The sequence below is a fragment of the Symsagittifera roscoffensis genome, chromosome 2 (assembly GCF_963678635.1).
Source record: "Symsagittifera roscoffensis chromosome 2, txSymRosc1.1, whole genome shotgun sequence".
Classification (NCBI taxonomy): Eukaryota; Metazoa; Xenacoelomorpha; order Acoela; family Convolutidae; genus Symsagittifera; species Symsagittifera roscoffensis.
In genome coordinates this window covers 63,800,421-63,827,950 of record NC_087063.1, presented here as the reverse complement: position 1 = coordinate 63,827,950, position 27,530 = coordinate 63,800,421, and the positions used below count along the sequence as shown (strand labels likewise).

The 27,530-nt window shown below is 35.2% G+C and overlaps 1 protein-coding gene across 3 annotated transcripts in view; it reads left to right on the top strand.

Moving 5' to 3' along the window:
* Window positions 1-18,470, top strand: part of LOC134840045 (DENN domain-containing protein 1A-like) — a 38,163-nt gene extending 19,693 nt beyond the window's left edge. For all 3 annotated transcript variants that reach the window (XM_063855674.1, XM_063855672.1, XM_063855673.1), the window contains 7 exons: window positions 7,607-7,753; window positions 7,830-8,030; window positions 8,894-9,076; window positions 11,394-11,530; window positions 15,931-15,996; window positions 16,082-16,154; window positions 17,811-18,470. In XM_063855674.1, the coding sequence (XP_063711744.1) occupies window positions 7,607-7,753; window positions 7,830-8,030; window positions 8,894-9,076; window positions 11,394-11,530; window positions 15,931-15,996; window positions 16,082-16,154; window positions 17,811-18,398 (1,395 nt within the window). In that variant the 3' untranslated portion in view covers window positions 18,399-18,470. The remainder of the gene's footprint in view (window positions 1-7,606; window positions 7,754-7,829; window positions 8,031-8,893; window positions 9,077-11,393; window positions 11,531-15,930; window positions 15,997-16,081; window positions 16,155-17,810) is intronic.
* Window positions 18,471-27,530: the final 9,060 nt, after the last annotated feature.

The following is a 27,530-nucleotide window of genomic DNA, read 5'->3' as shown; positions in this document are numbered from 1 at the left end:
TTCTCGGACATGGAGTCTGTTTCTAATGTTGTACCAGTACTGGCCGTAGGAAGCCTTGATTGCTTCCCAATCCCTCATTTTGACAAAGTTTATTAGGGGGCGAAGGTTTCGATCTTTCTTGGTGGCTGCGGCGATGAATCGAACGCCCAATACTCGCTGTATTCTTTGTCTAAACAATGGCGTGTCCTCTTCAGATTCAACCGTATTTGTAGCTTTCTCCACCGTGGTGACCAGTTCTTCTGTTATCATTTTGTGACTGGCTTTAACGTCGTGGATCCCATTGTTGGTGGTTCGATGTTGTGTGTCTGTACTTCTTGTACGCAGATGTTCGGGTCTACATGGCTGACACAGATATCCGTGACTGTGCTTTTTTCGGGTGTTTGTGTAGAAGTTGTTGTATTTCGTGGTTCGGATGTAAATGTTTGTGTAGTTGCTGCTGTAGTAGTCGATTGTGTTTGGGTCGGTGTCGTTTTCATGTTGTAGCCTGAAGTGATCCGATCCGTTCTGTTTCCGGATGTATTCGTAGTTGTGAAGGTGATCTTCGGGAAATTTGACTTTTTACTGATGTCGATCTTCTTAGCCGAAAGTACCTCTCTGGCGACCCGTACGGGCGTTGCTGTTTGTTTGGTGTGCTCTTGCTGTGGTGTTTTTGTACTTCAGGGTATCCTTTCTTTCCCTTTGTGGGAGGTTTTTTATGCCATCTGGGGTCCGAAAGGCTTTCTTCTCTATCTGATGGGCCCTGCCAGTTTTCCGTTGATTCGTTTCGTCCTCTTGTCCATGATGATTGAAGCTCCGTTGGGATGAATCCTCCTTTAAATCCCTTGATTTCTTTACGGCTCATCGCTGCGTTGTTATGTCCTTGAAATGAAATTATATGGACAAAATTTTTTCTGTTTGTTCGATATTGAGATCGTTTGGATCGGAAGAGTTGACTGGTTTACAGCAGATTTTGAGTGAGACTGATTTTTATGTGGTTAGTTTGGCAATGACCGGTTGCGGAATGTTTGGAATGTTTCACTGGTAATTGAATGTTTGAAGCAGCATTCAATAGCCCTTTGTTTTTCGCGTGCTTTTTGATCAGCTCATATGGTGCTTTGTTCTGATTGGCCAGATTATTTAGAATGACATTGTCAATCATTTCCAGGTTATTAATGAATTTCTTAATTGATGCTACAACAAATTCCTCATCATACTCACTAGGGGCTATTGCCAATCCGACCGGGTTTCGGGATATGTAGTCAATTAGTCCCATTTTACTCCCAGCAAGATGTTTGATATCGAAGTGAAAGGAAATTAATCGGTCAATCCAACGTGTGAGCCGGCTTTGACTTGTTTTTGATCGTTCGCTTGCGTTTAAAGCGCTGATTAAAGCTTGATGATCAGTGATGACGGTTAAATATTTACCATATAGATAGTATTTAAAATGTTCGATTGCCCACACGACCCCTAATAGTTCAAGTTCGTTAACAGAATATTTTTCCTCTAGTGAGTTCAGAAAACGTGATGCATACGCTACGGTAACCCACCGTTCTGGTGAAAATTGTTCGAGCGCAGCTCCTAATCCCTAATCTCCTATACCAATTTTAGTATGTTTTTAAATGTTGTGTTATGTTCTGTGGATCATTCAAGTGGTCTGTTTTTCTCTTTGTTTTTTAGCAATGGGAGTAATGCGGCAGCGGTTTGTGCCAATTTTGGAGTGTACCGTGTGAGATGATGTATTGAACCCATAAAACTTTTTAATTGTTTAAAAGTTTTTGGTGGTGATAGTTTTTCAATAGCCTCAGTCTTTTTTACAAGTGGTTTTGTTCCCTCACTATTAACAGAAAATCCTAGCCACTCCACTTGTTTGCATGCAAACTTACATTTATCCAATGATATTGCCAGATTTTCCTCGTCTAGTTTTTTCAGAACTGATTGCAACTTTTGTTTGTGTGTATCCAACGATCCTTTTGTGACGATTAAAATATCGTCCAAATAAGCGTAAGTGTTCGTGCAATTTGTAAGGGTTAAGTCGATCGCTTTTTAAAATTCAGCTGGCATATCCGTGAGGCCATTAAACCCTGTTTGGAATTGATAAGCTCCACTAGCGTTACCCCAATAAGACTAAAGTTGCCTTGTTCTTTGGTCGTTTTATGCAACGGGATTTGTGAATATGCGTAGCGAAGGTGGAGTGTTGAGAATAGTGTTTGTTTGGATTTGTCTGATTTTACCACCTGCGCGATATTGTCCAACAATAGTTCAATGTTAGGCATTTGGTATTTATTTTTGTGGATGAATTTGTTGATTTTCTTAGAATCTAACGCGAGTTTGACTGTTTGATCCTTTTTTACTGTGATTACAATTGGACTAATAATTTGTCGGTCTGAGCATTTATCTAGTTTGATGATGTGATTTTGATCCATCAATTTGTTTAGCTCCCCTTCAACTCTTTCCTGTAAGTGACCGGAATACGTCGTCCTTTTTGTTGTATTGGCATGAAGTCTTGACTGAATTGAGTTTTCATCATTTGATTTTTTGATTTTCCAATATGTATGCATAGTTGCTGAAAATTATCTTTGACCCGTTGTTTAATTTCCGGATCCGATTCTTCTTGTTCGCGTACATTCAATACAATTTGTTTGTGTTTTCTTGTATTAACTTGACACTGATTTGTGGTAGTATGATGCGTCCAATGATATTGGCTTTTTGATCATCTACAATGATGAACGGAGCTGATTGAATATTCCAGCCTCCTGATTCGAATGTTATAATCAATCGTCCTTTCGGGTTTATTGTTTCACCATTATAACAAGCCAGGTTTTTTGCTGTGTCGTCCGGTGGAATACACTTGAATAATGCTGATCTATCGTTTTGTTGAAGGCGCCGTGCGGTTTTTTCATTCAAAAACGACATTGGACTTCCTGAGTCAGCGATAGCGAATACTTCTTCTGAATTTGTTTTTAGTTTCACAATATGGCCATTCAGATCATCTTCCGACAGGAGATTTGTATTTTTGATCTCAAAAGATTCAGCGATTGCCATAACCGAGAATTTGTCTATTTGATATTCATCCCATCCGTTATTTGATGTAAACTCGGCAAAAGCCACCGGATCGGTTTCAAGGCTTACTGTTTCTATTTCTTCCTGTTGTTCGTCCTGCCGGGTTCCTAAATAATTAACGTTTGTAGATCTGCAAACTTTTGCAAAATGACCTCGTTTGGCACATTTTGAACAAATTTTATCTTTCGCCGGGCAAGATTGCAGGTGTCTGATTGTATTGGTTTCCGCATTTATAACATTGTTTTGAGCTGTTTGTATTGTTATTTCTTTGTTGCCCTCTTGTGTTTTGTGCTCCGCGCGGATATGGTCGACCGCGGAAACCGCCTCGACCTCTTTGTGAGTTTTGGTTATTCGCAGAGTTATATCGACCACCCCGAGTAATATAATGTATTGGTTCTTGTTTTGGTGTAGTTTGTCCCCCGAATGGGTTTATCTTCATAGTACGACTATGTTCAATTCCTTTTTCTCGACGAATTGCATACTCGACGAATTACTGGAGTCTGTGTTTGTGCTAACAGTTCTTCCGCGATTTTTTCGTTGTGCACGTGTGCTGTAAACATGTCTCTAACCCATTCATCTTCTCTGTCTCCACAATCAGCCCGTGAGGCTAATTCGACGAGATCTGCCTGAAATTGTTCCAGGCTTTCCGACTTCTTTTGTTTACGGCAACTAAAATTATATCTGTCGAACGCTACAATTCTGTTAGCAACAAAGATATCTTCCAGTGTTGTCATGAATTCTTGTGTAGTTACATTGTGTAATACAAGGTTAGGTCTTTTCTGTTGATTTTGTCTTTGACCCTCGGCTCCCACACAGAGAAAGAGGTAACTCCGGACTCTTGCGTCTGCTTCGTCCCATCTGTATGAGTTGCATAGTACTCCTTTCTCCCGGGCTTTTATGACGTGATTCTCCCAACCAACTCGTTTCTCTTGATTGCGCACCTCCCGATTTTTCTTTGTGCGTCTGTTTCGCCCTGTATTTCAAGTTCATACATAGGCTCAGCGGGTTCGACGAGTGTTGGTTTGGCTCTCAATAAGTTCCGTATTTCGATCCCATCCTTTGCGAATACAGCCATCTCCAATATAGCTGCCCACTTTGTCCATTCTAGTGGTGGTTCGCCCGACGCTCTCTCCCAAAATGGGGGAATATTCAGTGGGTTTTTGGAATATCCTGCTGGCTGCGCCATGTAATACCGGAGGTTATGATATTCTAATCCTTGAATCCGAATGGATCGATAAACGTTATTTTTAAGTCGGAGCGATATAAAACGAGTAGTTGACAGATAACATTAATTCAACTCTGTTTCTTATTTCAATTAGAGTTCGTCCTCTCTGTCTATCAAGGTCAAGTGACCAGCCGTCTAGGCGTTTAGCCTAAGATTATTAGTAATATAAATAACATACATATAAGGTAAGTTTGTCGATCCAGACCGGATGACAGTATTGGCTTTTAGTTTTTGTCTGCTTTAGGCTGTCGGCTTAATAGATAAACAGTGCTGCATGCTGAACAGATCTACTTAACAATCTCTCCCCCCTTATTGTATCTACTAAAGAATATCCACCCCTGTAAATAAAAACAGTAAATTCGAACTAGAGCGTTGTATGTAAATTCGAGTTTTGCTGCATTCTGATTGGTCGAAAATTCGCTGCCGAAAATTCGCTGCAAGTAATATACTTAACAATTGCCATAACCGAGAATTTGTCTATTTGATATTCATCCCATCCGTTATTTGATGTAAACTCGGCAAAAGCCACCGGATCGGTTTCAAGGCTTACTGTTTCTATTTCTTCCTGTTGTTCGTCCTGCCGGGTTCCTAAATAATTAACGTTTGTAGATCTGCAAACTTTTGCAAAATGACCTCGTTTGGCACATTTTGAACAAATTTTATCTTTCGCCGGGCAAGATTGCAGGTGTCTGATTGTATTGGTTTCCGCATTTATAACATTGTTTTGAGCTGTTTGTATTGTTATTTCTTTGTTGCCCTCTTGTGTTTTGTGCTCCGCGCGGATATGGTCGACCGCGGAAACCGCCTCGACCTCTTTGTGAGTTTTGGTTATTCGCAGAGTTATATCGACCACCCCGAGTAATATAATGTATTGGTTCTTGTTTTGGTGTAGTTTGTCCCCCGAATGGGTTTATCTTCATAGTACGACTATGTTCAATTCCTTTTTCTCGACGAATTGCATACTCGACGAATTACTGGAGTCTGTGTTTGTGCTAACAGTTCTTCCGCGATTTTTTCGTTGTGCACGTGTGCTGTAAACATGTCTCTAACCCATTCATCTTCTCTGTCTCCACAATCAGCCCGTGAGGCTAATTCGACGAGATCTGCCTGAAATTGTTCCAGGCTTTCCGACTTCTTTTGTTTACGGCAACTAAAATTATATCTGTCGAACGCTACAATTCTGTTAGCAACAAAGATATCTTCCAGTGTTGTCATGAATTCTTGTGTAGTTACATTGTGTAATACAAGGTTAGGTCTTTTCTGTTGATTTTGTCTTTGACCCTCGGCTCCCAGACAGAGAAAGAGGTAACTCCGGACTCTTGCGTCTGCTTCGTCCCATCTGTATGAGTTGCATAGTACTCCTTTCTCCCGGGCTTTTATGACGTGATTCTCCCAACCAACTCGTTTCTCTTGATTGCGCACCTCCCGATTTTTCTTTGTGCGTCTGTTTCGCCCTGTATTTCAAGTTCATACATAGGCTCAGCGGGTTCGACGAGTGTTGGTTTGGCTCTCAATAAGTTCCGTATTTCGATCCCATCCTTTGCGAATACAGCCATCTCCAATATAGCTGCCCACTTTGTCCATTCTAGTGGTGGTTCGCCCGACGCTCTCTCCCAAAATGGGGGAATATTCAGTGGGTTTTTGGAATATCCTGCTGGCTGCGCCATGTAATACCGGAGGTTATGATATTCTAATCCTTGAATCCGAATGGATCGATAAACGTTATTTTTAAGTCGGAGCGATATAAAACGAGTAGTTGACAGATAACATTAATTCAACTCTGTTTCTTATTTCAATTAGAGTTCGTCCTCTCTGTCTATCAAGGTCAAGTGACCAGCCGTCTAGGCGTTTAGCCTAAGATTATTAGTAATATAAATAACATACATATAAGGTAAGTTTGTCGATCCAGACCGGATGACAGTATTGGCTTTTAGTTTTTGTCTGCTTTAGGCTGTCGGCTTAATAGATAAACAGTGCTGCATGCTGAACAGATCTACTTAACAATCTCTCCCCCCTTATTGTATCTACTAAAGAATATCCACCCCTGTAAATAAAAACAGTAAATTCGAACTAGAGCGTTGTATGTAAATTCGAGTTTTGCTGCATTCTGATTGGTCGAAAATTCGCTGCCGAAAATTCGCTGCAAGTAATATACTTAACAATTTCCCCCTTTCTTAATAGGGGGGAGGGGGGATTGTTAAGTAGATCCAGCTGAGCACGTTTTCAAAACCTTATAAAGTATTTCAAGTGGACCTGTAGCTAATTCATCAAGATTTCGGCATAAATTTGATTTTTCGCAGTTTGACTTCTGATTTTTATGCTCAGTTCTTTTCTTTCGAAGGCAAACTCATCGAACAGCAAAAGCTTAAAGCTCAGGAAAAATCTAAACGAATTCTATTTTTCTGGAATTGGGTCAATTCAAGAAGTAATTGCTTAACCTGATTCATTTTTTCTTTGAAACTCGAAAGTTGAAAATATTCAATCATTTTTTTCGGTGTTCTTGTTCTTTTACACACTCAGTTGGCAGTTTTTTTTCTTTTCAAGTTTCTTGTTAATTTAAATTTAAAAATGTGCTTATTTTTATTGAGCTAAGATTTGATAGTTTTCCACGCTTGTTTTTGCACTCCCGTCTCGTTGTTGTAAGATCTGTCTCCAACTCCTGGTGAGTAACTTTTTTATGCCCTCAGCTGTTTTTCATGATGTTAGTCATCCGAAACTTTTTTGAATCTTATCCCTTTAAGATACGACCGTTGCTTTTTGCACAACGGAGCGTAGTGTCATATTACGAAGTCTTTTTTCCAGCCCAAATTTCAGATGAAATTGCTCATTTAATTAATGACCATTTCGCAGCCATAGCATTATATATGGTTTACTTTTTTTGCATAATCATTATAGCCCAGTATCTGTTTTATTAGTGCTAGTGTTTACTGCCTTTCAAGCAGCCATGGGAAAGATGCTAGGACGTGAGACTCTGAATCTCAAACTCGCGGGTTCGATGCCAGTTCATATCAGAATTTATATAATTTTACCTTTTCTTCCTTTTCTGTTTTTCACTCTTTTATTGCTACTTTTTGCCGTTTTGTCATTTGTTTGCGAAGTGCAGTTTTTTCATTTGTTTGCGAAGTGCAGTTTTGTCACTGTGTCGAAAATGGTGCGGGGTTTGGAGATACAGCAGGAATGAATAGGCTACTTTCTTTTGGCTTTAACTCAAAGTGCATGCTGAAAATAATTTCATGGATCCAATTACGGTATCTGCGACTTTCACTTAGCGATTATTTGATCTTTTTGTTAGTATAACAGTTGATATAAGCATTTTAAGTAGGTTCAAGTAATGTGTTTTAGTTATACGCTCTGAAAAGTGGTTGGAAGTCTCTTTTGAAGAAACTAACGCAGTGCGAAATCACAATTGACGAATTTGCTCACTGCGCTTTCTCAAACGCGCAGAGATTCATCGCACATCTAATTCTGGGTTACAAAGATTGCTATAATGTAGGTTGAACTGCCCTGAAAACCAGATTACTAACTTATTACCCACCCAGTTATTAACAGCGTAAAACAATTTTAGATAAGTGATAACGGTGATTCAACAGACAGTGAGAAGAAAGGAAATGAGCTTGATTTTGAAGATGGAGTGAAATTTGATCGTGATAAATTCATAGCCTCATCTTGTGTTTCTTCTTCGAATCAGTCTAGTAGTGTTCTGAAACAAGTTGGAGCTCCTTCAGACTATAGAAAGCTGCTAACTGAATGCCAATACTTTGAACAGGTAAGAATGCAATTTGAAAGTCTAAATTACGCAACTTTTTGAGAGAGATAAAAATGCAATTTGATGTGTCGCTGAACGATATGAAGACACATATTTAGTGCTTGATGTTTTTTTGTTTCAATTTTTGTTTGGTTTTTCTCTCCCAAATTGAAGAGAAATTTTTGCGGTTTGACTTATGAAATTTTTAAAATTTTGTTTGAGTGCTCATTTATTGATGAGCAATATGTTTTTCGACTTGTTATCCTAAAATTTAACATCAATCGATATTTTTGCTTATAGATTTTTTTAGAAAAAATTTGACCTGTATTGCAGGTGTTGCGAAGCTCTGCTTCGCCTCTGTATAATATGAAATCGGCATCCGATCCTGTCAGTTTTGTGCTAATTTTTTTCTGGGGATATCCTTCAATCCTCCTAACTAACGAATCTCCGCCCTGTAAAAAAAATCATTTTTCGGTGAACTATGTTAGTTTGACTGTCCCTTCATAGTGTATTAGTACGAACCTTCTTTGTTCCTAACCTAACTCGCAAATAAAAGCCTTCATTGAAAGTGTTCACTTATTTGGTGGCTTTTTTGCTATAATCACGATCTGTAGCATTGGAAACTTTATAGCATCTGTTCTCTGCTTTATTTGTGGCTTGTGTTTGTGATTTATTAAGAGTCCGTGGGTGAGTGGTTAGTGCGTGATCTCTAGGTTGCAGATCGAGACCGAGACAGATCGAAGCCGAATTTTTACTAATTCGAGGCTTGTTTATACTATTTTTTTTGCACTTTATAGAGCTGCCTTGTCGTGTTCTCGCTAGTGTTTGGGAAGCGCAGCTATGCCTGTGTTATTTTTTAAATTTTAAATTGTCCTCAATTTCAGTTCATCGACGCCAACAGAAGAATTCTCCGATCTTCATCAGGCAGACAGAAGAGTGAAAACGAGCATTACAAGCAGTTCGATCTAGTTTATAACTGGGTGCTGAGAACTGAGTCAGAAAAGCGAAACCCTGCGGCTAAACTAGGAGACAACTTCCACTTCAAAGTCGACACTGCATACTCAAAGGTCTGTGACCTGGAGAAGAAAATAATTTTAAAATGACAACACAAAAATAACTTTTATACTTAACTGCAACTTTTTATCCATAAAGAAGTATTAAATTATTACCCAAACGTTGACTTTTTTCGCAATGTTTTATTTTGATTTTCTTACTTTAAATAACTCACTTAACAATGCGTTTACATTCTCTAAACCCATTTTTTAAGTGTCACTGACCATAGTGAAGACACTTATATAGATTGTAGTGATTTTTTGTTTGTTTTTGTTTCAAGAAAATATTTAAGAAAATTGTTCACGCTAATTTTGATCTTTTGTGGCTTGGCTTTTGACTTTTTCAAGTTGAGTTCAATATGATTTGGCGAAAGAAAGGCAAATTGCGCGGAAACGTAAGAAAGTGTGGACCACTTTTATTTTCGAAGTGGATTTTGTTTTCCAGATTTCCCAGCGGAATAACACAAACTCCTATTGATCCAGTTTTCTCAAACTATGCTTTTTTCTGAATATGAATGTTCACCAGAAAGGCTCTGGAAGTTAAATTTAAAAGCTTTACGGCTATATATTTTATCTTTGAGTTTCGAAAGTTAATTTTTGAAGAAAATTTAGGTCTCTTTTTTTGGTTCCCTTGTGTTCATTGAGACTTATCCAACTGACTGTTGGCTATGTGTTTAGGGGTAAGGAACGTAGGTAATACTATTATATAGGGTTTGGTGATTTTTTTAAAACATTTTGTTCCAAGAAAATTTCATGCTCAATTTTGTTTTTTACAGGTTTGACTTTTGATTTCTCTTTGAATCCAGTTCATTTACTATGTTAAAAGGAAGGCAAACTCCACCATCGAACAGCAAAAAGTAAAGGTCACGAAAAACGTGATCCAGTTCTAGTTTCGAAAATGGTTTTCACTTTTCAGATTTGTCAGCAAATTAAATATTTTACTTATTGATCCAGTTTTCTCAAAATGGGTTAATTTTCAAAAAAAACGACAATCATAAATTGTTCTAGAAACTTGGCTATTATAACAGTCGTTATTAAGTGTTGATAAACGTAGTTCAGACTCTTATAAAAGTCGCGAGATTTTTTAAACGTTTAATTTAGGCTCAGTTTTTTTATATTGGAATAATTTTATCTAAAACTTCTATAACTTGTTCTGGAAATTCAATGAGCTTTAGGGCCATCCTGTTTTCAAGAGTAATGAGCGTAGTGAAGACTCTTATATAGGTCTTGCCGATTTTTTTGTGTGTTTTGTTTTTTTTTCAGGAAAAGTCTCTCATAGTTACAGATGTGCATTCATACATATTGATGCATTTCTGAATGCCTTTAGGTATAAATGCACTTTTTGAGTTCAATTGAAATTCATCTGCTGAAAATGACGTAAATAGCCTTCTCCAAATACGAACGTGGAAATGGCGCGAAAAAACGTGAACGATTTCTAGTATCAATAATGGAATTTTTTTTTAGATTTTCAGCGGAATAAAAAGTTTACCTATTGATCCAGTTTTCTCTAGATGGGTTCATATTATCAAAAAAATGCCAATCATGAATTGTTCTAGAACTTCAAGGAGGTTAAAGGGTATCTAATTTTTTCTTTGAAATTCGGAAGTTGAGATTTTTTCAGGAAAGTCAGTGTTTTTTAATGTTTACTTGCGTTCATTACTCTTTTCCAATCTTCAATTGGCTGTTTTCTGATTGAAAACTTCAGAATTTATGTTTAAGATAAAGAACTATTATACAGATTGACTTTTTGTGGTAAATGCCAGTTTGATCATTGGATTGTGCCCAGCCTGTTTGCGCACTGTTAACATTGTAGATGAGGTCGATATCGCTTTGTGGCATGAGAACCAGTAGAACCGTTTGTTTTCTAAATAATAAATTCTGTATATTGGGAAACTCTTTTGTCAGAATGTCGTGTCTCAGCATAGTTTTCATAGTTACACTTGCGAGAGTTTTCTCAAGTTGGGTTAATGTTATCAAAGAAGAGCCAATCATAATTTCAAATAGCTTAAAGGGCATCTTTTTTTTCTTTGAAATTCGAAATTTGAGATTTTTTTCAAGAAAGTCAGTATTTTCCATGTTTAATTGCGTTCATTACTCTTCCAATCTTCGATTGGCTATGTTTCTTTGAAATTCGGAAGAAAATCGAGACTTTTTCAAAAAATAAGTAATTTTTCTTTCTAACTTGCATTTATTGACTCTTTTCCAACCGTCTATTGGCTATGTTTTTTGTTCGCCGAACTACTCAGAGCAGACTAATTTTAAGATCGCGAAAGGTGAAAAATGATTTATATTTAAAAACTGACGAGCATTCAGTTCGTTTTGTCTATTTCAGCTAACTGATCAAACAAGCAGATTTCAAAATGAAGTGAAAAGTCGATCCAATATGGTGAGGAAGTCTGTGAAGAACAAGCTCTCAGAAGGAGCGAAAGGAGCTTCCATATTCTATGTTTCTCCGCCAACTTTGATATCGTGAGTTGATAGATATATTTGGTGCTAAGTGCAATTGAGTGTATTTGTAGTTCCTACACGTAGATTAGAGGAACTCAATGTTTGGTTGTTTTTCCTACCCTTATGATTGTGGTCTGTTCCATGAGTTTTTTCAGCCCCCTTTATTAAGATACGCTGAAGGTATTTCAGACTCTTTACACAAGCAAAGCTTGTGTTATAGTATGAACTCTCTTTTTATCCAAACTAAGTCGCAAATATTGTTGCGAAAAAATGTGTTCATTTTGAAAGTGTTCATTTCATCAATAACCAGCTATTAAGTACAGCCAATGCTAAGGATATTAACACTGACTATTATATTACAAATAGCACTTTAGCTTCAAGGTATCATGGATCTGTAGCGCAGAGGTAGGGAAGGAGACACGGAACAAAATAAGAGGGTTCGAACCTGGGCCAATGTTTTGAATGAACTGTTTCGTATGCTAGATAAAATGCGTCCGCTCTATAAATAAAGGCATTTTACTTGGTAAATTTCTTTTTTTTTCAAACTGACTGGACATGCTAATGCAATGCGTCATAAATGTCTTGCGTCACTTAGCTATTATGTAGACTCATAAATGGCGTGCGTCACTTAATAAGGTTTGTTAATAGATTTCTCAAATAAAAATTGCCCCATAATTGCTTTTTATTTAAATTTTAAGAAGAGATGGAAACCGGAAAAGAGCATTATTCGGATATTCAATTTTGGCTGCCCCAAATTTCTTTAAAGCTTTAGCCAGTTATGTTCAAGTGTTCGTGAATGTAGCGAAGATGTTTGCATAGATCATGCTATCGTTTTGGTTTTTCAGGAAAAAGTCTTCAAAGTAAGGTACGTTTAAGTTTGATTTTTTTTCCGGTTTGACTTGATTTTTTAATTCAATTTCTCAAATTGAATTCTAATTCTTTTGCTATAAAGAAGGAGGGAGATAAGTTTTGCATTCGAATAAATTAAATTGCGTGATAAATCGTGCAGTTATTTTGTTTTCAGACTTCCTAGTGGAATAAATATTTTACGTATTGATTCATTTTTCACAAATTGGGTTGCATTTATTAGGAGTTGATGAAAGTAGAATCTTTTACAGATTGTGATGATTTTTTTTTTGTTTTGTTTTCAGGACAAGTCAGAAATGTGTTGTAAAAAATTCGATAGACTTCTAGTTTCCAAAGTGAAATTTAATTTCCGGATGTACCAGCGTATTAAAAATTACCTAATAATGCAATTTTCCCAAGTTGGGTTAGTTCAATAATCGAAAAAGTGACGATCATAAATTGTTCTTGAATTTCGAAGAGCTTTAAGTCGATCTTTTTTATTTCGAAAATTGAAGTTTTCTGTTTTCTTGCGTTCATTGACTCTTCCAACTCTCTGCTGGCTGTGTTCAAGAAATTGCAATCGTATTAGTTAAATAAACTTCAGAGAGCTTTACATATTTTTTTTCTTACGCTCAGTATTAGCAATTTCATCGCATCTTTTCTCTGCTTTATTTTTAGCCAGTGTTTGTTGATCGTTAAGCGTTCGTGGCAGAGTGGTTAGTGCGCGAGACTAATATTCTCCAGGTTGCAGCTGGAATACGAGACGTAGCCGAATTTTTACTAATTTTAGGCTTTTTTCTACTCTTTGTTATTTCACTTTATAGAGCTGCGTTTTTGTCGTTGTTCGCCTCTGCGTTAGAAGCATATTTTTTGACTTTATTCAAGCTCGTTATTAGCTGTTTGGTGTTAACTCTTAGATAGTGTGTTAAATATAGAAGGCAGCACGGTCTGATGGTGCAACGGTGGTTGTTTGGGACTCATATAATGGAGCTCCGTGAACCGAATTCTCTAGTCGGCAAATCTTTTTTTTCAAAGATTATTTTGTGATCGTTAATCTGGAAGTCTGTGTTGGTTTCCTGTTGTATCATGTTTTTTTAACAAGCGGAGCGTATTGTGATTCTACAAGGCTACGTTTTTTAAACCTAAATCGCAAATAATAGTGCTACTTTAGATGAAACTTTTCAGCAGAAGGCTGCAATGGCTTTTTAGTTGCATATGAGTTAATACTTGATGAATTGTAAAAGATGAATTGATTTTCACGTATAGAGGTCTATTCACGTTATAAAGCTGTTTTTTTTGTCGTGTTATGGCTAGTGCTTGCGAAGCACAGCTTCGCCTCTGTATAAACTCGCTTATCGAATGACTTATTGATAAAAAATTGGGCTTTTTTTCTGAATTCCCCAAAAAAATTGGGCTTTTTTTTCTGAATTCCTAGTGGAATAGAAAACCTACCTATTGGTCCAGTTTTCTCTAAATGGGATAATTTAACGAATCGAGTGTCAATCACAAGCAATGTTTGAATTTCAAAGAGCTTCAATGTGTTATTTTTCTAAGTTGATAAATGCCCAAAAAATTTCAAACAAGTTTTTTTCGGTTTCCTTGGTCTACACTTTTAAACTGTCTGCTGGCTATCTTTAGTAATAAGTTAACACAGTTGATTCAGTTTTAATTCAAAGGTATTTATTTTATAGCTATTTGTTTCGAACTACAGAAAGTCATAAAATTTCATGTTGAGAAAATTTGCAACCCAGTTTTTTTACGAAGTGTTTGAAATGCATAATTTAGATTTAATTTGGCATTATATTTTTTCAGTTTGCTATATTCAAAGTTATTGTGCTTGTCTTTTTTTCTACATTCCAAATTGTTACCGGCAAAAGTTGTGTTTTTTGGTGCTGTATAAGATCCCTTCTCGGTTTCAAATTTCATCTGTCTTTTCTTTTTTGACCCATTTTAAAATAATATTTGGCGTTTTGATTGCTTGTGTTTGCAAAATGCAGCTTGGCTTTTATGGAAAAGGCAAACTTCACCATATAATTGCAAACAAGAAAGGTTAGATAAACGTCATCGAATTCTTATTTTGAAAGCGGATTTTTGTAGATTTCCCAGCGGGATAAAAACGTTTCATCAAATTCTCTCAAGTTGAGTTGGTTTTATCAGAAAAGTTTCTATCATAAAATGTTTCGAAATTCAAAGAGCTTTAAGGCCATATATTTTTCTACTTCAAAACGCAGAATGTGCCATTGGGCCCAGAATGGTTGGCATTTAATTGTTATTAGAATGCACGATAAGTCCACAATTACATAGAGAAAATTCAATTGACGAAATAGACAATAAATAAAGACTAAAGAAATGGGCGATTTCTTTTTAAAGTTTTGATTTGCGGCTGTGACACGCGACAACTGATTTTCGCGCTCACTGAAAATTGCGCTAAGAAAAACACTTTTGGCTACCGCTGACGCAAATTAGGCAGCGTTACCGTAGAGACGCCTCTGTGTTGAAACTGAGTTACAGAAGGAAGTGGGTATGATTGGAGTCATCCAACTCTGGTTTAGCTGTCGGCTTTCAAGCATTTTGGCTATAACCTTTTTGTTTCCAGGAAATTGACCGAAGAATTAGAAATGAGAAAAATTTTGCTATATGGACCGTTCGATCCGTCTTTCTTCACAAATGACTAGTCTTGTTGTTCCAATCATTAAAAGCACCCGAATACAAAGTTTTTCACCATTTTCAGTTTTTTCCTTCGCAAAATCAATTACCCAGCAAAATCAGCGATGATCTTTCTATTCAAGCCCTAAAAAGTTTAGTCAAATTAGTTTCAAAAGTTTTTAGCACCCTTTTGGGAACAAAGCACTTCAAAAACTCAAAAGTCTTCTGTAAAATTTTCCAGTATGCCTGTTTTTTAAATTATGGAAATGCCTAAAATCCATTCTTTTGTTTAGATCCTTTCATCACATCACACGAAAAAACTGAAATTAATTTAAATTTTTTTGTAGTTCAAGAATATGGTCGGAACTTTCTGTGCTTAATGAACACCTACCGGCTGTCCTTGTTTTATTTTTTTTTACACAGATGGTCGATTGACAGCCTCTTATCGTCTGGCTTTCCGCCCAAATGAAAAAAAAAATCCAATCTGTGGGTGGGTGTATATGGCAAATTTGTTTTAGTTAAAGAGCCAGGTAATATGGAAAACAAGGATAGTCTGCTGCTCTTCGACTAGCACAGAATGTTCGGACCAGACTGATCGAGAAAAAATCATAAATAAAAAATTGCTGAAAATTGAAATCAATATCCATTTTCGTCGAAAATTTCATGTTTTGTTTTCTATCAAGTGCCATCGAATCCGATTTTTAAAAAAAATGCACCAAAGAAGGGTTGTTCCTAGCTAAAATGACGTTAAATTTGTTGTAGAACTAATTTTTGAGGTCACTCTCTAATCCTCCCAGCCTTCATATCATATAATCCTCTCAGCAAAAATAAAACACCGTACGTCTCAAGGGGATGGTCGGAACAAAAATCGATCGTACACGGGAATTTATAAATTTTCATGCCTGTAACTGGTGAGTTATCTTGTTTAGGCACCTTCGTCACTCTGATGCCGAATTCAAACTTCCCGCGGCACCTGTCAACGAAAGAACAATGAAGTAAGGGTGCTCAAATATGTAAATTATTCTTAATTTATTCCAAGTGGCTGTAGCAAAGATAGTTATTCATGTTTATCCAATTTAGATCAAATGAAAGCAACACAGATATCGGACAATGCAAATCCATGTTTTATGTCAGCGCAATTCCAGAAAATCATGTAAGAATTGATCAATGCTATTACTGCTGAGTAAGATCATATTTTCCTGTCTTTACGCTAAGAAGTTTGAGAGATACGCACAAAATATCCAAGGTTTGAATCCCAGCAGGTTTCGTTTTTAGTACTCTATCATAGGTCTTGGCGATTTTTTGTGTTTGTTTTAGGAAAAATTCTTAAAATTTGTTCTTGCTCAATTTTTCAATTTTTTTTTCGGGTTTGAATTTAAAGTTCATTTCGTTTCCTTTGTTTACACTTTTGTTGGCTCTTCGAACGGTAGGCTGCTGTAGCAATTTAATGTCAAATTTGCTTAAACATTTGATTAGTAAAAAGTTATTACAGTTGATGCATTTTTAATTCATCAAATGAACTGAAAAAAGTTTTTTGTTTCAAACAGAAGTACAATGATTAAAAGCTCGATTTTAAAAATTTTCCAACTCATTATATCTCAATTTTTTTAGATGCAGACTTTATACAAAATTTGGCTTTATGCTTTGTGTCTTTTTGTATTTGGTGTCCCTTTTGCAGCATCGAATTGGCAATTTATTAGAATATGTAGCTTCGGTATTAGTGGCTAGTTTTTAGGGAATTTGCGCCTCCGTGGCTGAGTGGTTAGTGCGTGCAACTCAAAAGAGCAAGGTCGAAGATTTGAATCCTACATGTACCCGAGTTTTTGCTAATTCGGGGCTTATTTCTACTTTTTCTTATTTCACTTGATAGAGCTGCTTCTTGGTCGTGTTCTCGCAAGAGTTTGCAAAGCACAGGTTCGCCTCTGTGTAAAAAGAAGACAAACGCCACTATCGAATAGCAGAAATGTAAAGCTCACGAAAAGCGTGATGGACTTCTTATTTCGAAAATGGGCGAATTTATCAAAAAAAGCTCTTAGCATAAATTGTTCGCGAAATTCAGCGAGATTTAATTGCATATATTTTTTCTTCAAAGTTCGAAAGTTATACTACCAGCCGAATTTTGCGTATTTTTTTCTTCAAGTTGAAGTAGTTTTTTTTGCGTTCATTACTCTTTCCAACTCTGTCAGTTAGCAATGTTTTTTTTTAATATTAGGAGAAATTACAATAGGTGTCTTCAAATATGCTTAAAACTCATCACTTAGTGGCGAAAAAATGTTGACAAATTTAACTATGGTTGTACATTCAAAAATAATACCGACTCTACTTTTTTTCAACCTAAGTCATCAGGAAAAATGCTCATTTATTAGATTGCACTTTTACAGCATTATATTTAGTTTACTTTTGTTGCATAGCATTTTCTAGTTTATTGTTAGCTAGTTCCTGTTTGATAATAACAGTTTTATGAAAACGTGTAGATTTTTTTTACTTTTTATTGAGGCGCCTTGGAAAAGTGTTATCAATAGAAATCGATGCGGGAATTTTCAACCCATTTTTTGGATTTTTCTCATGTTCTCGAAAACTACTATGTGAGATTAAGGATTCAACCAGAAAAACAAGTTCTGGTTGGATTTTCCCTGCATAAGCTGCTACACCGAAATGTCAGACGTTTGACCGTTTTTTGGAAGACTTTTTGGAACACCCTGCCAAATCTGAAATTATGGGTTGAATTATACCTTTTCTTTTTTTTTCTAGTTTTTGCCTCTTTCTCCCTGCTTTGCGAATTCTCATTTCAAATACCTGTTTTGTTTAGGTCACCCCGGCTGGTAGTATAATGGCATCATCATCCTCACATACTTTACCTCATCCTGATGTAAATAACAAACGTCGAAGCGAGGAACTTGACTTGTCATCCATTGGCAATCGTACTAGACCTGCTATGTCTTTAAGTTTCTCCTCTCCTCAGACTCGTGTACCGGTTTCACAAAGTGAAAAACCAAACGATATAAGCGAGCAAGAAGAATCTATTAATTTAATGGATTTCGACAGTCCAGTTCCTGGTAATCCATTTGGAAATTCTCACTCCTCGGAAAAATGGAATCACCTTCGTGAATTTGACCTTATTTCTGATTCAAATCCCTTTGAACATACTGTCATTGCAAATGAGGAACCCGAAGAACCATTCGAAGATGACCTTACAGAAGTATTTATTGCGTGGGACAAACAGAAAAATGAAAGATTCTCGGACAATTTTGGAGATCTTGATTTCTCCGCGAATAATGCTGGTCCTTCTATAAAACAGTGCTCGTCGAATGGAGCACCACTGCCACCAGTTTTTGTAGAAAATCGAGTTAAAGAAAATAGTTACAAATTTAGTAGTAATAATCCGTTTGGCATGTGAATGTGAAGCTGCTAGACAGTTTTGTGATCAAGTTTGTAATCAGTGTAAATACATCGAATTTGGTTTGTGAGTCCGAATTTTTTGAATGAAATTAAATATTTGAATTTCAATGATTTAGCACGAGCGTCACGAAACGATAAGGGCCTTGACCACTCATCATTTGAAATAAAAAGTTTAGAGGTCAACTATTGCTCAAAGAGTCACCTTTAAGTACTAGTTTTTCTTAAGTGAAAACTTTTTTCTTAAGGCGTCCTAGACGCCAAAATGCTTTTATTTTGATGGGAAAGTGAGCCGAAGAAAAACGCATTTTTAATCATTTTTTTTCAATAAGGGCCCAAAATGTCAGTTTGATCCGTTTTTTTCTCAATTTTTGGCCTGCCACGGTTTATCCGAAATGAGGTCTTCATAGTGTTTTGGGCTGAGCTCGGAAAATAAATTTGGCTGACTGTTAGGCCTACAAAATATCGTACTCCATTAAAAATCGGACCTTTTCGAGAAAATTCTAGATCCGCGCCTGTACTGGGATGGGATACAAATTATAAGCAAAACCTCAAACTATTTAGCGTGCCCATTTGTTTCCATAGTTTCAATTGCATTTTTTAAGAGTAATGAACGTAGTGAATACTCTTATACAGGTCTTGCTGTTTTTTTGTTTTTTTTTTTTCAGGAAAAGTCTTTAATAACTACAGATGTGCATTCATACATATTGAATGCACTTAGGTATATATGCACTTAGGTATATATGCACTTGTCGAACTAATTGAAATTCATCAGCTGAAAGTGACGTGAATAGTGCTCTCCAAATACGAACGTGGAAATGACGCAAAAAAAACGTGAACGATTTCTAGTTTCGAAAATGGAATTTAATTTTTAGATCTCCAGCGGATTATAAACTTTGCCTATTGATCCAGTTTTCTCTAGTTGGGTTCCTGTTATCAAAAAAGCGTTAATCTTAAATTGATCTGGGAATTCAAAGAGCTTAATGAGCAACCTTTTTTTTCTTTGAAATTCGAAATTTGAGATTTTTCAAGAAAGTCAGTGTTTTGTTTATGTTTACTTGCGTTCATTACTTTTTTCCAATATTCGATTGGCTATATTATTGAAATGTCATTTGCACATTAATTGATTAAAATTGTTTACTCTTGCGATAAGCGAGGGTGCTGCAACCGCCTACTAGATTTTTTCCCGTGCAGATCTTGATTGCAGAATTCGCACGTGATAAAGTTACTTGTGTTTTGTTTGATTTTTTACGCTTGTCCGAGCAAATGTCTTGTAATCGGGAACTGAACTTTTGTTTCCCGTGAACAACTTTGCAACAATCCTGTAGCAGTTTTTGAAGCTGCTTTGTAGTGAACCTTGGTTACTTCGAGACTTCTTCTTACTTGGCCTGGAGGTAACGCTTTTGCCTTCGACCCTAAGGTCTGGGGTTCGAGTCCCGGCCGGCGCTTGTTTTTTTTGTCAGTGTGTATGAAATTGATAATTTTTCCGGGAAAAATTGAATTTTTAGACGGCGTTGTCTGCTTATGTTTTGTCGGCTGAGTTGCCACATCGGGAATTGTTTGAAAATTTCAGGTAGTTTGCTTTACAAGATATCTATGTTTTTAAATTATTTGTTCAAAAAACTTAAAGAAATGACAATTTCTTGTGGAATTTTTTGTTTTTCGGATTGATCGCCGCTATGTAAATATTAAAAGCTCTTTTAATAGTGGTGGTTATGTTTTTCGACTTTTATATAGGCCGTGGTGATTTTTTTCATCGTTTTTTTCTGAAAAAGTCTTGAAAGTTGTTGAAGCTCATGTTTTTTTTTCGCCTTTTGACGTTTGGTTACTTTAACTGACGTATAATTTCCTTTCAATTACATAGTTAAAAAGAAGGCAAACTCCTCTATCGAACAGCAAAAATTTAACGGTCACGAAAAACCATCGTATCTATGCACGAAAATGGAGTTTAACTATCAGATTTCCCAGTGAAATAAAATTTTTACCTATTTGATGTAATTTTCTCATCTTGGGTTAGTTTTATCGAAAAAGAACCAACCATAAATTAAATGAACTTCAAAAAAATTAATTTTTTTAATTAAAATTGAAAGTTTTTTTTGGAAAACATCAGTTTTTTTCCTTAGGTTCATTACTCTTTTCTAACTGACTGTTGGCTATGTTTTTCAATTCGTTGGTTTGTAGCTGAAATAAAATATATAGAACAAAATGTCTTCGAAGTTTTCAAAGTAAAAAAAAGAAATGCACGTGGAATGAAACGCCTTAGGCAACTGAAGTGCAATATATTTATCTCACATGCAAGCATAGTGGTATACAGTCAGTCCTCCGTTTTTTTCCAACCAAGGGTGCAAGTTTTGTATTTTTTTTCTTCGAAATATTGAGGTTTGAAGATAAAGAGCTCCAAAAGAGATAGATGTTAAGCCTGCGATCAGTGTTCCTTGTGGTTTTGAAGTTCGAAAGGTTTGAACTTGTTGAAAAGAATGTTTGGGTGTCGGTGAACTTAGTGAAGACTTAGTTAAATAGGTCGTGGTTTTTGTTTTCTCAGGAAAGAGCCAGGTTATTATAATCGGGTAATACTTTTTTGTAAATAACTTTGTTCACAGAATGCTTCTAATTAGATAAATTTCTTTCTCATGTACCACTTACATTTACCATCTTTATAGGTCTCTTGGGTGCTTGCTGTATAGGCTGTACATACAAGATCGTCAAACGGAAACTTTTGGGGCTGCCTGAAATGTTCGGTTAGTTTTGAGCTTATTGAGCTTTGGCTATAAATCTGTCGGCTTCTTCACCTATTTTTAAACAAATTATTTTACATCCTTATCATATAATATTGATTCAATTCCGATCATTTATTTTGAAAGCTTTAAATCAAATTCTCCGAGCCTCTGGAAAAAAAACGCGTAACGATTTTTTTTGCCTTATTCTTCGTCGTAGTTTGTTGGACCTTGTTTGTTACAACTTAGCGTTTTAATTAGATTGTTTTGAAAATAAACTGTTATCACCTAATGTCATATGTGTGAATTATTGCCCATATCTAAAAAAACATAACTCGAAAAAAGAGTTATTACCTGTTATTATTTGTCTTCAAAGCTTTTGATTAGTTTCAATATTGTGCTCTGGATAAGGTACCGTTCGCAACTCAGAACAGACATCTTCAGATTAACTACTTGATTAACAGTATCAATGAGTCATTTGATACTTGCTTTGTAATAAGTTCGAATTCAAAGATTGTTTCAGCCCGTGTAGCCGAAAGGATACGCGTATGCTTGCGAAGACAAAGGTCTGGTTTTCGGATTAGCGTGTATCTGCTTCTCTTCTCTTCGGCACGCTTTTTTTGAAAACTCGTAATGTCTGATATTTTGGGTTCAATCCAAAGAGCAGGTTGTTAGAAGCTCCTTTGCATTCGCGAATATGTCCAATTTTTTTCGACACAGAAAAGTATGGCCCTCAGAAAAGTCAGAATTTAAATTTTTTTAAACCATGTTTTCAAACTTTCGACTTCTCTCGAGAACTACTCTGCGCAACTTAGGTTTCTGGGTTCAATCGAAATGAGAGGTTGGTTGAATTGTTTCCTCCTAAGCGGTCGCGACCAATTTTTTTAAAAAAAAGGTATGATTCTAGCAAATGTCAACTTTCTGGATATGTTGACCATTTTTTGGACTTTTCTCGATTAGTATTCTATCGAATCTGATATCATAAGTTAAGTCGACACAACTGGTTGTTGGAAGCTTACCTTAATAATTTTCTACGCCCAGCTAGTTTTGGAAAAAAATTATGGCCTTCAAACAAGTGAAACTTTTGAAACCGTTTTTTGGAATTTTTTTACTCATCGAAATTTATTGTGCCGATTCTCAGATTAAGTATTCAATCGAGAAACTTGAAATTTTGAGAATCTTTTCTACTTTACCGGCTACGACCTGCTTTTAGCAGAAAAAAAGCCATGTATTTCGGAAAGTCAAGTTTCTGAACTTTGTTTGGCCGTTTGTTAGAAACTTTTTGAATTTTTTCTTTAAAAGTAACCGATCGAATCTGAGATGAAAATTTCAATCGAAAGAAGCGGTTGCGCGATTTTTACCTGCAGAAGTGGCTGATCATTATTTTTTAATTCCGTTTATCCTCATGGAAAACTCCAAATTCTCAAAAATGTTCATTATTCTCCCTTATTTTAGTAGAGAAACAACTAAGGTTTTGGTCAAAGTCCAATTTTTGACAATACGCATTTCGTCCCGGATCAGTATAACAAATTCAAAAAATATCGAACAGGTACCTTCAGCTTTAGTTGGGCCCTAGGTGTCCGTCATAGAGACATACGAAAATTTTGGTTCGCCTAGTTTTTTCAACATTTTTTTTTAATGATAGTGATGTATCGCAAGTGGTGCGAATCTCCGCTTCGTCTGTGTTTAATTCAATAACTTGTGTAGCTTTTTTAACCCGCTCTACGGCCTTCTACACAATTTTGGTTTTCGTAGTTACTGAACTGTTAACTTTGCCTTACGGCTAATTTAACGCTGGCAATAGTATATCCCGACAGATTTTCGTCAAATTGAATTCATATTAGGCCAAATTTTTAAATTTTTTGTTTGGTTTATATGCACTGTTTATATGCACTTTTTTCACTGTTTGATATTAGTTTTCACGGTCTAACTTTCCCTTTTTTTCACGATTTGATTTTTTTTTTCAGTTTAATTTGCTACAAATTGACATTACGCTCTCCAATTACGAAAGCGGAAATAGTGCGATAAAAACTTGAATGTATTCATATTTCGAAATTGGATTTCCTAGCGGAACAAAAAATTAACTATGCATCCATTTTTCTCATTGTGTTAATTTCTCCGATATTTGAAAGTTGTCCGATAATTATAATTGTCCGAAAGTTGTCTCCAAATTTTGAAAATTAGATTTCTATTGAACAAATGTCAGCTGAAGTATTTTGAGCATACATCGCCGCGGCTTTAATTTTTTGTTGCGAATTTTACTAAGATATTTGAAATGTTTTAAACTCACTTATTTGAGGTGATGCTTTTTTTTGCATCGCGAACTTAATTGGTATACCTTAAATAATAGCGGGTCGTTTTCTACCCGAATTGTTTAATCGCAAGGGAGGTATGCTTTACGCGTGACAAACAATGTCTTTGTCTGATATCTTTTATCGGCATAATTGATCCTATGAATTCAGCATTTTAAGCTATCAAAATTAAGCAATTATAGGTTTTCCGATTATGTGCAAAAATTTTTGTTCCTAGAAATATTAGTTTATTATTTTTTGATGCTTTTTGATTTTCCATTTAATTTACAATTTATGAAAGTTTTTTTGAAATTTTCTATTTGATCTTTGCCTTATTCTTTTATTCAGAAGAAAACAATAGCGCCTTCTTAAAAATTTTGAGTTTTTAATAATATGGCTAGATCGTACCTACGTTTGAAATATTTTGATAAGTTTTTGAAAAAAAATAAATATGTCGCTTTTTTATAGTAACTCTGAACGCTGTCATTCTGGCACATTTTTTTCATCGCTATTGGTGAGAAGCTCCGCTTGCAAGCTGAATTTATTTCAATCGTTTTTTTAAAGTTTTTTGGCGCTAGTTGTATCAAAAGATTGTGATTTGGGAGAGCTCAGAAAATCAATTTGGTCGACCTAAAAAAAAGGTCGACAAAAATTTCAAACTTTTTTTGAAAATCCACACCCCCCTCGAGAAATTCCTAGATCTGCGCCTGAAATAAATGTCTTTCTTTCGCTCAGGGACACTTAATACACAGATGGTCCAGCTTTTTCTGAGAGCGTAGAGTAATCATAGAAAATACTAATTTAAGCGCTAGAGGGGAGCAGGCGGCGGAAAAAACAAGATTTTCTTGTCTGTTTTTTAAAGGTTTTGCCTGCGGCGCAGAAATTTTGGCCAAAACAGGGACTTTTTAGTGATTTGGGAGAGCTCACGCGGAAAAACAATTTGTTCGACCTGAAAAAAGGTCGTTTAAACTTCGAATTTTTTTTGAAAATATGCCCCCACCCTCGAGAAAATCCTAGATCCACCCCTGTGTAAAAGGAACTCTTAATTTAGTTCTCCTGCAATTCTATATAGCTTCATTCAAATAATTCAATCGCTTTTTACTGAAAAAATGACAGCATTTTTGTTTCTATTATGAATCAAAATTTTTGTACGACCTTTTGCAGCGCGATTTTGTGTATCTTTTTTCGGCGTCTGTCTTTGTTTTTTCATCTTCGTTGCCGCTTCAAACTTTTATTTCTATCTAGTGGTACAAACACCCAAATTGAAAAAAAAAAAACAGGTAAATTTTCAGGAATTCAAATAAGCAACACACCATGCGAAAAGTTCAATGAAACAATTACTGAAATTTTCAACCCAAGGTATATGGAAGTGATAACTTTTTTGTGATAAATTTTTTGTGATAAAATTTTTTGAAGGTTGAATTGCAACAAACTAACGTTAAACTCTTATAAAACCAGTTCAATTATATTTGATAAAAAATTGAAGTGTTTCTAACCTCAATGTAGTACTAAATATCACTGTTTATAATCCTGGCGTAGTTTGCAAATACCTTGGTGTTCCAGTTGATACTTACTTATCATTTCAAAAGTAAATACAAAAATGGGCAGACATTGTCGAGTCATTTCAAAAATGAGGCATTTTGTTCCTAAATCAGTGCTGTTGAAGTACTACAATTCTAACGTCAAGCCATCAATGCAATATGGCTTGTTGGTTCACGGTGGTACAAGCTATACAATATTGAACCAACTTCTAATGATACATCGAAAAATTCTTAGAATAATTTACTTCAAAAGAAAATTTGTAAGCATCACTCGAACGTTTACTGACAATAGAATTCTTACTGTTCATGAGCTTCGCGTGTATGATTTGCAAAAATTTTGTTTCGCTTCTCTGAATCAACAACACCCGACATCTTTTTTGAATTCAGTTTTTTCATTAAAAACTTATGTTTAGCATACAAGAAAATCGAGTTCTGGTACATTTGATCTGCCATTCTGTAACAATAAAAGAAATTCATGCTCATTGACATATAGAGGTTCCAAGTTATTAAATCTCAATTAATATACTTCCTGAAAAAGTTGCTGTTTATGTCCAATAATAAACAAATTTTTTTTGCTCATAAGTTTAAGGATAATTACATATTTGGCAAAAATGATCTGGTTCATAGAATGTTTCAATAATCTTTTTTTTCATAAAAAGAACAAACTTGAACCCTTTTATTAGATACTAATAGAATCTGATTTGAGGTTGCGAATCTATCCCGAAAGTATGGCTGTCTAATTTTTCTTAGTTTTCGAGAATTTGCACTTTTTGTGAAATTTGAGTGATTTTTCTAATTTTTTTTTGTTTTGTTTATTATGATACTGTATAAGATGTATTGCGCTTCCATCGTGGTTTGTAATTACTGAGCTTGTAAGTTACGATATCTATTTAACTCGAATTTCATTTTATTGAAAATACGAATTTTTCAAAAAAAATTAAATAATTGGTTTAAATTTTTTTATTTTTTTTAAATATCAAAAACATAAGACTAAATTCATGGCGAAACGATTACATAGTGCAGCTTTAAGCTAAACTTGATATACTGTTAATTAGAAGAAATTGCTTTAACCTAAATAATTAGATAAAAATCATAATACTCAAAATAATTAATTTACTAAGATTATTTTTAAAATCAAGAAGTAATTATAATCTTTACTTTCAAGGGTAGCCTCTCAGTGGGTATTTACGAATTTTTCAAAAAAAATTAAATAATTGGTTTCAAATTTTTTTTAAATATCAAAAACATAAGACTAAATTCATGGCGAAACGATTACATAGTGCAGCTTTAAGCTAACCTTGATATACTGTTAATTAGAAGAAATTGCTTTAACCTAAATAATTAGATAAAAATGATAATACTCAAAATAATTAATTTACTAAGATTATTTTTAAAATCAAGAAGTAATTATAATCTTTACTTTCAAGGGTAGCCTCTCAGTGGGTATTTACTTTGGCCCATTGTCTATCCTCTCCTTGGTTCTTTTGGTTCTTTATTATTTTTGACGATTTTGTGTGAGAAATTGATATGGGAGAAATAAATTCTTTCTTTCTGATAACAATAAGAGTAAAATTGTTGGAAGAAAAGTTTGGGTAAAAACCTTTCTTTACTGCAATTCATCTTCATTATCTGTTTTCTGATTGTAGCACAAGGTGATTGCTCCATTTCCAGATTGAGTAAAATAAGATACCTCTTCAAATTGCTCCGATATTATTATTCCAGGCTCCACATTTTGAATTATCTCTGGGAACTGTGATTTTTTTCAAGTTTTTTATTCGCTCTTTTTTTTCTGGCAGATTTTGCTAACTTTTCTGTCTTTCTTGGCAGCATATTTTTACTTTACGATTTTTTGCAACATTAACTTTCATTGCTATTTTCTTCGATCATTTTTGTTTGTTTTTTACACCATTATTTTTTATTGTTATTCGATCGTTTTTTTTCTGTGCATGTGCCCTGGCTTACAGTATTGCAACATTAACTCTCTGGATTTTTTTGTTGATCTCAAATTTAGAAAAAAAATCTAGCTTTCAAATATTAACTGGTTCCTTCATAGAAATTTCTTTCAAGTTGCATCTGCATATTATTTAAAAACGTTTGTTTAAATTTAGTATCGCAAGAATGAAACGAAGTTCGTTTTGTCTCTCCTAATCTATGAACTAGACTAAGTTATTTTCATACGTTGTTTTTTTTCAATTCGAGCTTATGTTCGCGAAGCTCAGTTTAGCTTGTGTGAGTTTATGGCACAAAGCCTGATAGAAAACTGTTGTGTTACAACTCATATCATTTTCATCGTATTAGAACACACATATTGTAAACTCTTATCAAAATCAACTGGCTGTGCTTTAATGAATCTTAGATTGTTACTGTGTGCGTATTTCCTTTGAATTATCTTTATCTGATCATGTCACTATAAGCTCAATAGCGCTTAGTAAATTCTGAGGTAAGAAGACAACATTGACTTTTTAAGAGTCATGAGCGTAGTTAATACTCTTACATAAGTCTTGGTGATTTTTTTTCAGGAACGTTTAAAAGTTTGTTCACGCTCACACAAGATCTGTCGCGGTTTGACTTCTGATTTCTTTTTGAA